This window comes from Haliotis cracherodii, unplaced genomic scaffold (genome assembly GCF_022045235.1).
Source record: "Haliotis cracherodii isolate W230 unplaced genomic scaffold, xgHalCrac1.p SCAF_17, whole genome shotgun sequence".
Lineage (NCBI taxonomy): Eukaryota > Metazoa > Mollusca > Gastropoda > Lepetellida > Haliotidae > Haliotis > Haliotis cracherodii.
The window spans coordinates 20,577,326-20,594,167 of record NW_027266272.1 but is presented as its reverse complement, the minus strand read 5'-3'; the positions used below and the strand labels follow the sequence as shown (position 1 = coordinate 20,594,167).

The window sequence follows — 16,842 nt, the reverse complement described above, 5'->3', positions numbered from 1 at the left end:
GAGCTGAGATAGCCGAGTAAACAAGGGAGAAGTCATGTTAATTGTTGATCGATGACTTCAGAGTAGGCGGAGGTGATAACGTATGATGCGGTGGCTAGGAATAGTTCATTAGTAATAGATTCCTTTTTTATGAGAAAATGGTAATGCCATGTCCAACATACAGATGTCATTTTCGGTTAACGATACTTTAAAATCTAGTTGGAAATCAATGTTTATTTATAGTAATGGTTTTATGCTTTACGTTCAATTCCCTGTTTGTTCCATATGTTTCCGTGTTTGTGCAGGTACATAGTTGAAATGCATTTGTATGTGTTTGTGAGGCGTGTCATCGGTGGGGTCGGATATACTTACCTTTTCGCGAACACCTGGTATCATCATTATTTGATAGTGATTCACAAACACATGCTCATGATACAGTCGGAATCATACAATCGACTCTGCTTTTGGAAAAGATTTCTTATGAATATGGAAATTGTTTTGTCGTTTGTATTCTTCATTTTGTACATGTAGCTGAAAACAACATGTCCAAAATGTGCCAAATGTATATAACAAGACCGTCGCAGCTCCGATAGTTTCTGGACAAACTATTTCCAAAACTAAACTGCTTATATTGATTGATAGTTATAATCTAAGGATACAAGACAACTACATGTGGGGGCGGTGGGGTAGATTAGTCGTTCATGATCTAGGCGAACCCCATTTGTGTAGTCATCCACCGCTGGAATCGTGCTCAACTCATTCACACGAAAAATCATTCAGCCTCGGATGTATGGTTAGTGCACTCATACAAATTCTATAAATTATCGGAATGTTCATGTTGCATGGTAAAGTGTAATACCCTATGTAAGTAATAGTGTTTACATTACACCTGCATATGACATTCATCTCATCTGAAAGAAAACAAACGACCATTCCTATAACAAGCCATGAGGAGAGGGTTCCAGCTTCGCAATCCCCAACATGCTTATTTCTGGTGAGCGCACATGAAGTCTACCCGAAAAATGGGTATTGTGTGTTTAAATGCATTCTAGCATTGTTCCGTTGTACTAGTAGGCACATGTTGTCTCTGCCTACACCTCTAAAAGACAACTGGGCGTATGTCTATTTGAACATCTGACGGGTTGTAGAGAACCTTTTCAGAGGATGTGTGTACCAGCTATGATATCGCGATGAATACGCCTAAGTTGATGAAGCAACCCGCTCGGATAGCATTCATCTAAAAGAGCACACGACCTTCATCACGAAAGGCTGACATAAAAGCTAGCATGTCTGAATGGTTCGTTAGAAATCTTAATACGTTCATTTCTTCGAATGAAACTAATATCTTATCCCGGTAACGACACCCACCTTCAGAGACTTAGTAACCTGTAATAAGCAATGCACATCAAATGATGAGCGAGTTGGGTAACGCTGCTTTGATCATGATTTCAGTTCTGCTGTGTGAACTCCATCTCATTCAAGTTCTTCAATTATAGGAACGTGATGCACAATGTTGACTTGAACACGATTATTCATACTGCTACCAACCTGTTGGTCATAAATCATAGGTGTTTTCTCAGTTGTTAACAATAACAACCGTCACCTATTCAAATATGGCCCACAATATCGTGAAATAAATTGGAATAATTATGAAAGCTGTTGGAGCGTATGCCAAGAAATGGGCAACTAAGAATATGAACCTGTTGAATGTTATTCAGGTGAGGTGAAATTGGGCTTGACGTCGCGTCCAAGATTATTGCCCTTATATAGCGTGTGTGACTTATTATACATGTATGCGGCTTGTACTTGTCCCAACGATTTTATAGTGCCAGCTAACTGAGATACCATGACGCAATTAATAGCCCACTCAGACACAGTATGCTGACTGCGAGCCGACCAGATCACGTGATGGCACTATCTGTACACATGTAGTAGATGGTGTGTTAACAGGACTACCGTTATTATGAATTATTTAATGCATTTATTTATCCAGTGACATTATTTGAAATATGTCAATAGTAGCATATGGCAAGGATAGTTCAGTGCCTCAGACTCACAGTTCGCTGAGTTGCGTCTCTAAGTGGTACCAGTATACACAGGAAAGGATGTTCACAAGGAGATGCAATTTCTCCAGATCCCCAAATTGTCCCATTTTCTAGTTGGAAATCTCGCTGATAACATATAAGTGGTGAATATCGCGAGATGGATTTTAGCAAGGTCTCTCAAGGTCATTCTGTCCACAATTGCGGAAAGAGAAAGCTCGGTAAATCATCACAAACATGGGAAATGGTTCGTGAGAAAGGAGATCTTCTAAATCTTGCAAAAACTGTTTAACATAGTTGGTGAGTTGAGGTGAAATTGGTTTAACGTCGCGTCCAAAATTATTGCACTTATGAATAATATCACTGCCTGTATCAAATCTAGGGTCGGTGGGGTAGGCTAGTGGTTAAACCGTTCGCTCATCACGCCGAAGACCCATGTTCGAGTCCCCACATGGGTACAATGTGTGAAGCCCATTTCTGGTGTCCCCAACGTGATATTGCTGGAATATTGCCAAAGGCGATGCCACCATACTCACTCACTCACGATATCAAACCTTGCAATATTAGCTAGCTATGTTACTTTCAGGGATTTGTTCCATTAATAGTAGAAAACGACAGTAAACAGTTATATCTACAAGTAGCATGCGTCCTTTTGCATGCGTAAATGTTATTTGTGACTAAATAGTATGTAAAGGCCACATTCGTGTTGAGGTCGACAGACCTGCCATCATTTATTAGGAAGGAACACCTTCTATGTATTAGACTTGACTGGGGATGTCGGTACTAATCTATGAAGAAGAATCATCTTTGACAAATGTATGCCCTGAGAACGGAATGTCGGTGGTTCGATCCATTTGTACTAGACCGAATGTTTACCCGGTTTTATAGTGCCAGCCCAATGAGATACAATGCCGCATTTCAAAATGGATACCCCAGTCAGATACAGTATACTGACTCCGAGCCGACCAGCCACCTTAATGTCGAACGCCAGACAGGGTAACAAGTACCATCTTTTAACGAATGACGTGGTCGACATTCCGTCATCGAACTACCGACCTACTGCTCTGCGGGCAGGCACTCTGTCCACTAGACCACAGTAGCTGTCTCGCCATGATATAACCGTGATAGCTTGTTACAGGTAGGTGTTCCATAGTTTAGCAGAACCTTGACGTTTTTCGTGAGAAATGTGTTAATTTGTAACCAAAGACCAAAGATCATAATTTAGGCAATCCTTGGTTTGAAAGAAATTCTGAGAGACATTTATCTTCAACGCGTGGTTGTTTACGGGCAGATAAGTGTAAAATGATCAGTAAAAGCTCTGCATTTTTCAGTTAAATACCACGGGAGTTGTCAGAACGTCTGCCACAAGCCACGTCCATATCTGTCAAATGAGGCAAATACGTCTCTGTCGGCACGTAATCACATTTGAAAAAACACCTATCTCAAGAAAGCGAGACAAGCCTGGAAATATAAATTAATTGAGAACCGATTTCCCCCAGATCTGCTGATGTATATATGAATACATAAATAGGGCTACTAACAGGGAGGGGCGGTCGGGTAGCCTAGTGGTTAAAGCGTTACCTCGTCACACCGAAGACCCGGGTTCGATTACCGACATGGGTACAATGTGTGAAGCCCATTTCTGGTGTCCCCCGCCGTGATATTGCTGGAATAGTGCTAAAAGCGGCGCAAAACCATACTCAATCGCTAACAGGGAAAGAGGTCGTTTAATTGTTGCCAAAATTGTTTGCATTGTGCTTGAGCATACACATTCTTATGGCAGATTTTTAGCATTGTCCATGACAAGGGACTCCTATTCTCGTATCGTGGCACGTTTGTGTCGAGTTGCGTCCCTTAGGTGTGCTACAAATCCATGATCATGGGTTCGAGTCCCAGATTGGCCTGGATTATGATTCGTGTTCCCTTCACCCAATACCCTTGCTCGTGGGTTATACCAAAGAGGTAAAAGTCTAAGGCCTGCCACACTTAAAAGATTTCCTCCCATATTCAGGGACGTGACGTGGTATTACTAGAATTAAACCTGACGAATTTACTTACATATCCCTGTGTGTTTGACGGTCATCCTAAAAGTATAATATGTTTTGCATTCAGTTATGCATTTGTTACAGGAACCTCCTCCGGATGGACGTAGCTTATAGGTGACATCTACAATTAGTTATGACAGAGAAGCATCGTCCACGTATGACATCTCCTTGGGTTGATATGATAGGAATCAGTTAAACATTAATACCCCAAAGAAGAGTTAATCATGGAATTGACAGCCCCGCAATTGTAGAGGAATGTGAGTGGGTGGATGTATCATCCGATGTGATTACACATTAAAGATTGTTAAATGTGATGAATAGTTTTCCTGAAGCGGTTGACACGACTGTGCTTTTCTGATGAAAATGATGATCGTATAGGTTGCAAATTTATATAATTATAATGGTATTATCTGAGGAAATGTGGAGATGATCCACTCTGTGATTGCTGTTAGTCTTATTGCGCGAAAAGGAAGGTTCATATCGGGGCTCACAATCTAAAGACTTCATTTATCCCATAAGAAAGTGGCTGTTTCCGAAAGGTTGTCACCGTACACGCAAAATGGTAATAATACGCATAAGGTAAAGTATCTGTTAAAAAGCTTCACAAGTTATTTAAAATTGAAAAGGGCACTTTTGAAATGTTTACCCACGTGTTATTATTTCAGAAAATACTTATCAGATCGAAATTGAATTACGCATGTACTTTAGTGCGTGTACATTCTTTCAAATATCTGGGAAAGAAAGATTAGACCATGTAAGGCCTGATTAGTTCATGCCTCAAATGTTAGATTAGACCTTCAGAGACATTTACTAAATATGACGCATCGTTTGTCAAAATGATGCCATTTTCGTCACAATTTTGCCGTTTACATGTTAGTGAAATATTGTTATTGATGTAATTGAAATTACTCTTCAAAGCAGTGTTAAAGCCAACATTCATATCGCTACATGTATGCAGGCTGTGACGACAACTTAAGTGTTATTTAATGTCCAGGAAACATTCTCCATGAGATTAAGATCGCCACCGTCATTTTAATCAGCAGCTTATGCAAAGCAACATTGCATTTTATAATCACTGCGATTCCGGCTCTCCCCTCCGCTGGTTTTTTTTCCCTCCTGGTGTAAAAACCAGTCTTTTGAAAACACGTCGAGATATATACCTGTCTTCATATCAAGAGTGTGAACCGTAAAGCCGATGCGCTGACTTTTTTCATAGCTTGCTTCCATTGCTTGGGTGAACCCCCACGGTCAATCAGGCGACGATAACGCCAATCCCAGCATTCCCTGATCGATCTGGAGCCAACTATTTCCACCAGCTAACATAGACATGCTCACCGCATAACGTACCAGCGGCACGTGTGAGTCTTGCCACTAAGAACATCAAAACTTCTTTTTTTTCCCACCAACAGGTTTATATCGCCGTGATTTGATTGATTCTCGGTGTGCTTGTATGTGTTCTTCATGCGCGAGTTTTTCAGGATTTTTTCCAGTGTTGGCTGAAGTTTCAACACTGCTCTCCACACTTCGCAGCCCGTGAGTCTGACATCATAGACGTGAAGAAGATAGAGGCACACATGATGAAAGACGCAGGATGTTGTCGACAAGTAATTGAAAGTTGATAGCCTCATTAGGTGTTATTGCCGGAACCTTTTGTGTAGTCTAGATGTTGACTGTGCCAGTCCACGAGGACGACTGCAAGCGATGTCCCTATGAAAGGATATGCATTATGTGTTTCACCCTGAGCCTCGGAGTTACGCTTGTGTTCGTGGTTCCCTCTCTGACCGTGCTACAGAGCAAGGATGCTGGTCAGGTAAGTGTGTTTTACGCCCTTGTGATTCACATCACCTGTAGCTCCATCACCTGTAGCTCCATCACCTGTAGCTCGTGGATTAACTACCGATGTGTAGCCTTCTGCTGTGTTGTTTTCATTAACACAGGAACTCTTTTCACAGTACATTTAGGTTTATTATACACAAGGGCGGATTCACCATTTCTAAAACGGAGGGGTCCAAAATATCAAGATTCTCTTTCAGATCAATTTACTGCCTACAAAATACTACTTTTGTTTTTCAAATGTTCGTGTGTCTTGGGCTGGGGGGCGCCTATGATAGATGTAATTTATATTTGTAAAAACCTTCTTTATATATATGCTGCTCCAAGGTCAATGAACTGTTGAACAGATCGTTTGAAATAATCTCTTGGTCGCAGATAACATCGATATATCTATTGTAACCTCCCCACTTACCACGTTCTGTAGATTATCATGATACTGGCGTTTCGTTGACATGGCCTTCACAATCACTGGACGTTTTCACAGACAAGCATCCGTGCATCAGTTGGATGAAACGATTACTTGTCTCGTTGACCAGTGCATTACAACGTTAGAATTGTCCATTCAAATATTGCAGTGTTTGAAGTCATCTGGGCATTTGTATCATGCCCTTTTGAGATTGAATTCCAAGCCTCGTAAGAAAGCAGGTACCCTTTTAACAAACGATCGTAGCGCTAAGTCTATGTTAAAGTTTGGGAATTACGATCACCTTAGCATTACGATCTCTTTGTGGAACATTTCCTGAAGCATTTTTACGTACGATGTGAGATTATCCATGTTCACACCTTCTACAACAGACCTTCGTGTAATATCAGCATTGGTCAGATTCTTAGTAAGAAAAGACCCCCTTAACCAACTCAATGTGAGAGGCGTCTAAATGGTCTCTGTGACTTGCTTGATTACATGTCATCATAGCCGGATGGCGTTGAGCGGTGCTCATAACATTAATCACTTGCCTGTCTAGTCCAGACTCAATGATTTTTAGGCCTTCCCTATGCAGAGTCCCGCGTTAAACAACAAACAAACATGTATTTTAGTTGTTATTCAATGTGTCACTGGCTCTCATTTCTGTTTTGTAGAAAGAGATGCTTTTTGTGTGGCCAGCTACAATACGTCAATCGTTGTTGTTCTGAGGTTTGATAAGGATTGCATATAGTTCGTGGATAAGAGACCATCTCACAGATGCCGTGGTGACATCTTGGAATGAGTAGAAAATCCATGGGAATCAACAAGCCTAAAGCCGTGTGATTGGTGTCAGCATAGCCCGACACCGTTGTTTGATGAGATTGTTTTCTCCATAGTCAGGATAACTTTGCGGTATTTTTCAGCCTCAAAACAATCACCAGCTCTCCATGGAAACAATCCATACCAATTTAAACATGGTGGTATAGTTATAAGCAGATAGTATGACTCTATGCCATATGCTAGTTAATCTGATGACTCAAACGTACATCTATTTGTATTCAAATACCACCATACGATTATTCATATTAAAACACTTGTCTACTACACTCGTACATTCAGAAGGCTCTAAAGTATCTGCCTGAAGTTATCATCCAGTTTATCATATACACGACATATACCTATAACAGTATTAGAATTCGTGTGCATATATACATATATAATTAAAACGACATAACCATAAATATATAATGGCAAGTCAATAGAATAAGCCTTCTCTACCAAAATCAGTGTCCTTTGTGCGATTCAGACTTACACCACCTGTTACCCGGTAATCAGTGTTCATCATGCTGGAACGCCGCTGGGACATGTGCCCCAGAGCTGCATGAATTATTTATGAATATAGACAGATATTACATTGGTTATAGTTACAACTTCACTTCCAGACTCAGTTGCATAAAACACGATCTGTTAAGGGGCCGACTATTTTATAGATGACATGGCGGCCTGGGAGATGTTTGACATCGTCAAGCTTTTTTTTCTTCACAGGGAATAACATTCCTCTATTCATCTTTGAACAACGTATACAGATGATGAAGAAGACATCATGACGTCACCAGTCGGTGCTAGTTTCATACAGACAGGAAACACATTGATTTCATCTCCTAAAAAAAAATTTAAGAAGTAGTTACTTAGTGTGAAACCAACAAACAACCAACAAGTCGTATACAATCAACAAATGTGGTACCAAAAAAAAAACAGTTTACAAATTATTACAAAGCAATTATAATGGCAGCACACAATAGAGTGGTAATACCATATTCAATGGCAATATATAATATGATGGTAGCGGACAGTATCAGATACTAAAAATACAATGGTGACAGCAAAGTCGGTGATATCAATATATATTCACCCACCGGCGAAAGTGGTCAAGCTTCCGAGATTGGCAAGGCAGGAAAAATGAGGGATGATGAGCGATCCTCATATGAAAGCTGGTTCGGAAGAGATGAAAAGCGTGAGAGATACGTAATCACGCTCTTGTTCCACTGTAAATACAGTCAAATAAGCTACTGAAAATTTCGACAGTACCCTCACCAGTCTAGGGGTTCCAGAACATGACAGGTATACCGGACGCTAGCATCTAAATGTAGTAACTTCCTTACGACTGATCACTGTCCAAACACAATGCAATGAACGTCTACCGAACCACAAACACAGTTATAATCACTGTCAAACAATATAATACACTGCTATATTATACTACTCAAAAGAAGTTAAGGATCACCTGATTCTTCCATATTACAATAGTTAATCTCTCATGCCATGACAGATTAACATTACCAATATGAAAGAATCGTGTGATCCTTAACTTCTTTTGAGTAGTATACAATACTGCTCACCTAGCTCTGCATCGATGTTTAAACGAATGACCTCTAACGAGTGGTTGTGAATTAACATGGCAAGACATGTAATACTCGGAAATCCTTGGAAATACTTGTAATATATTACTGCAAAACATAAAGCTTTTCGATAATGATCATGAGTTCCTGGTATGTGGAGTTTAATGGGTCAAGTTAGCTTTCCTGGAGATCGATAATTTTTAGGTTTCATGTAGGACATCGTCTTAAAGCAGCTGGGGCGGTCGGGTAGCCTAGTGGTTAAAGCGTTCGCTCGTCACGCCGAAGACCCAGGTTCGATTCCCGACATGGGTACAATGTGTGAAGCCCATTTCTGGTGTCCCCCGCCGTGATATTGCTGGAATATTGCTAAAAGCGGCGTAAAACCAAACTCACTCACTCACTCACTTAAAGCAGCTTATACTTTTGGTTATTTCGTTTTTGTGTTCAATATAATACAAAGGCATGCTTCCAAGAAGCAAATTATCTTTGAGTTATGACAACGTCGTTTAATTAGAAGGAGGAGCAGAATTTATTCCGGAGGATTTGTTTTTATCGCTAGATGCTATTTCGGTTGAATTATTTCCAATTGCCTCAGGGGATGTTACACAAGGTAATTCTATTGATCCAGGAGTGATTTAGTTTCTGTCATTGCTGCAAACAGACCCCATCCATATTAAGTTTGATTGGACGCTGAAACCATGTAGCCTCGTGATTAAATGATTTGGGACATTGTCGCTGCATTGTGGGAGTAAATAATGAATAATTCACAACTGATAATATCTAGGGAGCATCATTATGAACTCACCCAATATTGATGAAACCCACACCGAATTCATAAATAGACTACAGAAAGGAAAGTACACACGTGAGAAATGTTTCCAGTCATTCACCCTAGACCTGCGTCCATCTGTGTTGTTTAACATACAGTGATCCTTCTCCCTTAAATGTCATAGTGTGGATATTACGTGATCAACACAAATGAGAAGAAAACATATTGCATGTGGTACTTGTATTTGGCATTGCCTGTTGGTCTCTCTAACTATGTCTGTTCGTTCTTTTTAAGATGCTGTTACAGACAGATTTCGCTGTATGCAAACGAGACTACCAAAGAACTGTGTTCTATAAGTATCAATTAGTAGTTCATGTTTCTTGTGGCAAAATATTCATATATTCGCCATTACCCTTAAGAGCTTGCTTGCCGATAGATCCGATTCTAATTTAGAAGCATGCATTATATAATTGACATATTGAGCTCTGTTTATGACAGCAGGGACTAAGAAAGGTTCACAAGTCAATCACCATCTTTGTAGATCGATAGTTGGTCTTGCATGATTGGTATGCATGGATTTGGCGATCTATCAAGAACTGATGTCTATGTTAATGACTGGCTGCATTGTCGACGGTGATATGATAACAGCAAAGTGGTCAAACTGCAAAATATGCTGCCAAATATTTTATCTTGACTTTGAATCGTTCATGATATATCGTGTCGCTCTGGAAATGGTCCATTCAATTTCTGGAAAACTTTACATCTAAAGTGAATGTACTGGCAGTAAATCTGGACAGAAGTTCCTGATTAAGGCAGATATGTTTTAAGGGAAAGTCATTTCTGAAACTCATGCGTTAATTTCTACATTCTGCTTGTGACTACATTGATTTATGATTCAGAATGATACTGGTTATATTGTCTTTTTATATGAAATGTACATTAAACATTCATCGATAAACGTAGATACAAAACCCAAGATAACGTTTTAGACTTAATAATATATCACCCTGATGCTTTATATGATATATAACGAAGATCGATCAAGACCACTTGACATCCTTTCTTACCTCTTTTTGTGCTATTTGTGCACATCCTTCATGTGACTTCCACGCCAATATCTTTTCAAGCTGCCGTTGACTAATATGAAAGAGACAAACCACACCAACTCATCCTTTTCATTTTTAGATCTTGCATAAAGATTCAGAGTGATGAAATATTCACAATACTAGATGACAACAACTCTCTCCTCAATAGTCGACTTTCTCCATATGTCGAGCCATATTCAACATTTCACAACCTGTGTTGTACAATCGGGCATACTTTTTCTACAAAGATTTAAAAAAAAAACGTCGACCATGGATTAGAGCTACATCACTAAAGACCTCACTAAAGCTTTTTAATGGTAGTCAAATGTACCAATTTGACGTATCACTGACCAAAGTCAGGCCCGATGCAATTGTGACGTGTACCATATGTTCCCTTATTTACTTACTTGAATCGTATAGACGGAATCGCATAATGAAATCTGCTCTTAGCAGAGATTGATAAGATTATGGAAAGGGTTTTGTGAAATCATATTTGAGATGTTTTTGTTATGAATGCTGTACGAGAGAATAAAGTGTACCGCCAATTTAAGTAGTGTTGGTGTGATATGATCACGGCGTTTCACTAGGAAAGTTTAACTCGACGGACATGCAGGTCATAGAACGTGTATGGTGCGGACAGACCAGGGAAGTTACATACTCGGCTTGATTCTTGGATTCGAACCCAAGGCCAACAATTCCAAGCATCAATAAGGTGAACTACTTAAATTGCTCTTACATTACGCAAATGAATAATTATTTAATTAAAGATTTTATATACATGATGTTCAACTGTTATAGTGTAAATTACACTTGTTTGAAGAGTAAAGGCAGCCGATAAAACATCCAAATCATGAATGCCTCCAGCTATAGCATATCAAGCCACCTCCTTTAGGTTTATGATACTGAGTTGGAGCTTAAAGGATGCAGTATATTTTCAACTTAAAGCCACGTCGTGCTTTTAGTTGAAATGAATTTATCATGCTTGTTTTATAAGTAACTTTTTTTTTTTTCTCTTGTTCATAAAGGCGAAAGGAAAATTTACAAATTGCTTCTCTCGTAAGCACTTGGCACAACTAAACAAAGCTACATATTAGTGAAATTAAAGACATCAAAAGGATTATTCTTGATATAGATGGATTGGATTGATCCGAGTAGAGATTAGTACGACAAGCTTCTGAGAAGAAATGTTGACACTGTAACATTTAACTCCATGACAAATACTCATATTCTTTGAAACAAAAACACACTCATCACACACTTCATTAAATGAATCATGCCATTAACTGCGCATGACGAGACAACCGAACGAAACAAACAGGATATTCCCCCGAGAATGACTAGACAACCAACTGTACTCGCTGACTCCAACAGATTCAGAACCTATGGGAAATCAGAGATTGTGAACAACATGTCGCTATGCTTCGACAGGTGACATGATCCCCCCTGAGTGTATTTTCTTCCTCTTTCCTTGTGTGACCGAGAATTGCGTGGTGGTGGAAATGGTTCGTATGTTTAGCATGTCTGTGGCTGGGTCCAAGGGGGCAGACTTCTGTCTCGGAGAGAGCGTGGAAGACGCTCCCGGACCAGTCTTCTAAACAGGATGCGTATTTTTATGCAGCGCTTCATCAATGTTAATCTAAACATTTACCATAATTTCTAATTAAGGTAATTGCTGCAGATTTACGATATACACACATTTTACACCCTCGCGCGTTTACCAGCTTGTCACTATTAACAGACCTTAGCGTAATATTATTACACACGTCACAGAAGTTTTTTAAAGCCATTTTAATTGTCGATGGCAAATAAACTTTCCGTGTTTGTGCTCCCCTGGCAACTGTCATTATCTGTGATTCGACCTACGAAGCCAATATATGTGGGAAGTCTTGGGATTTAGAGTGATCAGTATTTTACCATTTTGACGCGTTCCATTCTACATTCGATTCCATTCGTATGTCTACATTGATATCAAATAGTTTCATTCTGCGCGTGTCAATGTGAAGACTCCCCAACTCTGCAGCCTTCTGCATTACCCAGATTGTCAGAAGGGCTCTATTCCTGGTAGCAAACCCGGGTACTCTCCCAATGTCAGTGAACAGACTGGGAGGTACCAAACCTAAGGTACTGAGAACAATGGGGTACTTGGCGTGACATTTCGAAGGCGGGGTCCGCATATTTGCCATGTTTTTCCTCAATCTTGTCAATCACATTAGTGTCAAAAGCGACAGAAATTCAGTGATGTAAATAATTTCATTGGATCTATCAAAAAGGACACGATCAGTTTTTTTGCTACCTATTATGTACAGTATAGCATTGTCCAATCATCAATTGTTTTACCTCATTTACTTAACAAATAACTTGATCACAAGTTGTTGGCAGCGTGCTGACATCTGTGCCCAATTACAACTTGAAAAGAGTTCATGATTAGCTTTCTGAATAAGATTTGCTTGATTAAGCCTGTACATTTAAGAAGCGTTGCTATTGATTACACACAAACATCATACAGAACCTGGACAGCAATCATTAATGCCTTCCCCTCAATCATGCTCTCCTCCTGAACTCTCGAGTGACAGATAATGTGCTGGGATATACGATGGAAGCACACAAATAGCCAAAAAATGTTGTCAAAGACACTCATTTGAGATATAATCACGTCTTCAAGGTTCCATTTTCTTGAGTTCCTCTGTGTATTGAGAAACGAAAAACAAACAGTTCGAGAATGTAATTTGAACATGGTTGCAAAGGTCCTTTTCATGCTCCTGGAAAACAGATTGAAGCCGTCCTTTTTCTCAATCGTGTATCAGATTTCTTGCTTTAAAAATCTTTAACGAACTGCTTTATAGGAAAGTGGAAGCTGATTGTTTTTATTATTTACTTTGATATGGATGAACTTAATTAGGGTTATAAGGCAGCATAACTATTCAAAGCATTTGTGTTAATATACGCTACACAACTAACAAGAAATCTCATTCTGTTGTATGATCCCAAGATCACAAGCATGTATTTATAAAATCACTATAACATAGTCATGATACCAGGTGTTCGCGAGAAGATCAGCGTATCCTGTCCTACCAGTGGTACCCGTCACAAAAGCATGCAAAGGCAAGCCACGTCTTCACAAGAATAAACACGGGAACACATTTTACTAGTTAATTTTACATCGATCAAACACATTTTGAAAACGAGTCGTATGACGCTCTCAGAAAATCTTCATAGAAAGATTCAATGCTCTTGTGAACCTCAGAAATTGTGAAATGGATATACCAAATGCGGAAAATGTTGAAATATTACTCGTCGTACAGGGAAAGTTGAAGTCGCCCCCCTTGTCATACATTCTTGTGGATAGTTTTTTGTCATAGATCAAAAAATGCGAAGCATGTAGTGACACCCACAACCTGTAATCCTCTGCAACAAAAAAGAAACACAAAAGTAGTAAAATCGTAAATATCTGGCGTGAGTGTTGCCGACAACCATTTTTCTGCATGGATTGGGATTAATTTTTATGGAAAGAATGAGGTACAGTGAAAATTTGGTGAAAAGATGGAAAAATCGCAAGAACACAACCACGTGAGAGCCTGGCGCCGAAACACACCAACATGAAATGGACGTGCAACATCACTTGCTGGACAATAGAAACGTTGGGTTTTCATTTGAATGACATCGCAATCTTACAGCAAGCGAACAGCGAAAACATGCCACGAGTGACGCAACAACACCATCGGCCCACACCTGGCTACTGTTGTAGCCAGGTATTTCCACGTAGCACCAGGCAAGTCTATGAAACCGTTATCAGACAATGGGGAGAACATGGGACGTTCCCGGATCCGGTCGACCACGCATCACTACTAGAGCACCGGACAGATTCATACGACTACGTCACTTGTGTGTTAGAACCACCACGAACACCTCTACAATTACGGCAACAGCCCAGATAGTGAAGTGTCATTTTGACGGACCTGCATCGTGTGTCACCATCACTTTTGTCAAGGTCACAGAGTATAGCAACAACTGCCATGGAGACAAGTTTAGTTTTGTGACGAGTCACGTTTTACGCTTCACCGTGAGGATATTAGACGTCGTGTTAACAGACGTCGAGGGGAACGTTATGCACGAAACTGCATAGACGAAGCAGACAGATTTGTTGGTGGTAGTGTGATGATGTGAGCAGCCATCACTTACACTGGTAGAACAGACTTGGTGCAAGTTTTCGGGAATTTAACGGCACAACGTTAGATTCTGCATGGCCCTCAAGGTCAGATTTAAACCCAATCGAACATTCACGGTATATACTGGATCAGCGACAGCGAGCCCTTCAGAAACGCTACAGAACCTTCCACAGTTGCCACAAGCACTGCAGGCAGCAGAGTGGAGGAACATTCCTCAGGCCACAATTCGGGATTTCACTGCTTCCACGGGATGACGATGCCGTTCAGTTTGGACTCTAATGGAGGCCATACAAGGTATTGAGAACAGATGACCTTCACCTTGAAAATATACTGTTCCAGCTATCCCATACGGAACCAGGGTCAATGACAATGATGTGTGCCAATTTTGAACAATCGATTACCGTCCTTTGATTTTTATATGATATAGAAAATATACATCTAAAATCACTTTTGCGTTTCTTCTTTTTGCAGAGTATATTTCACATCACATTCATATTGGTAGACATGAGAGGCTGTTTATATTGAATCCAAGGACATGAAATGAGTTAATTAAGATGTCAAGTGTCAATCATTAACATTTGCATTTAAGCATGTGCAAAAACCAAGCCACGTTTAACTTAAATAATTTTCAGACACTGTATCATAATGAAATGATTCTAGAAAATCTTTATGTTGCGCGGATAAGCTAAATGTACATGTATGGTGATGAATGCTTTTATTTCAGTTATATCACTGCGTGTCAACTTAATGTGGGGGGAAAGCCCGAAGTGATGCAGGTCTTAGACGTTTACCACTTCGGTGAAACCCACGAGCACGGGTATGGTGCTGACAAACCTAGATACATAATCGGGGCGAACCGGGATTCGAACCCACAATCATAGGTTTCTGGCGTGCCTAAGGGACGCAACTCTGCACAGCGAATCGCGGCGCCTTAGACGACTGGGCCACCCGTGCCCCCTGAATGCTTAGACATGGCCTTCGTGCTTCAAAACATTCAACCACATGTAACCAAGGATACCATCTGTACTTACACCAAAACATGTCTGTGGTTTAACTAAGACTGGCAACTTGAATTTAGATTACGAATCACAATTATTAGGAAAAATATGAAACAGTTCTCAATAGGCCATTCTGGTCCATGTGCATTATTAAATGTTGGGGTGCCTGGGTACAGATGGCCCACGGTAACAAATGATTGTGGAAGGGGTCGGCTACTGTTGGTTGGGCGGTTGGCTGGGGCTAGCGCTTGTGTCATCGAACATCGATAGTCAGATCGTTGCTCGCGTATTAAGTCACCGCTTTACATGGTCGAGACTCGGTTATTCATAGGCCGACGTGATATTGCGTGACTAGTATAGTACTGTATAGTAAATATATCATGTCAACACCAGAAAATAACCAGTCTCGATTATCTGCCGAAACAAATTCCACTGAGCATGAAGGGCAAAGCAGTTTGAAATAATAAAACGAGTGATGTCACCTGGTGTCCGCGAAAAGGGTAAAAATGGTCTCTTCCCTACTGGTAGCAACCGCCACTAACACATTTCATAAAAAAAACATTAAGTGTTTCATGACAAGCAATCATTCAGACGTCGAGATCTTAGTACCCCGACATTGAAATACAAACATGTGCATATGCATTCATTGATTACAAAGTTTAACGTTCTTGAGATATTCTAAATCTCATTGTGTTGAGTCAAACAGCAGAATACGATGAATTCAGCAAATCGACATGTAAAATACGTTTTATATTGCACTGATAAAAATGGAATGTGTTTGTTTGTTTGTTTGTTCGTTTGAGATACGATGATATGCATCAACCGATTCAGCGGGCCTGACCACCCGATCCCGTTAGTCGTCTCTTACGACAGCCTTAAATGCCTTTTACGGGAAGCATGGGTTGATGAAGACCTATTCTACCCCGGATCTTCACGGATCTGGAATGTGTTAGTGATAAGGTGAGATGGTTGCGCAGGTTCAAGGCAACAGAGATTAAGAATTATGTGATATCAATGTTGCTTTTATAAATGTGATAGTAGGATAATTTTCACATTTTCCTGTTCCTTTATGAACTGCATCTTCCAAAACACCAAATTTTATTTCGTGCAGTGACATGTGAGG

General features: G+C 40.1%; 1 protein-coding gene across 1 annotated transcript in view; it reads left to right on the top strand.

Annotated features, from left to right (window-relative positions):
- The first annotated feature begins 5,570 nt into the window (after positions 1-5,570).
- LOC139464512 (parathyroid hormone/parathyroid hormone-related peptide receptor-like) overlaps positions 5,571-16,842 on the top strand; it is a 98,408-nt gene continuing 87,136 nt past the window's right edge. Inside the window, exon 1 of the mRNA XM_071246039.1 lies at positions 5,571-5,876. Within this exon, the coding sequence (XP_071102140.1) occupies positions 5,730-5,876 (147 nt within the window). The 5' untranslated portion in view covers positions 5,571-5,729. The remainder of the gene's footprint in view (positions 5,877-16,842) is intronic.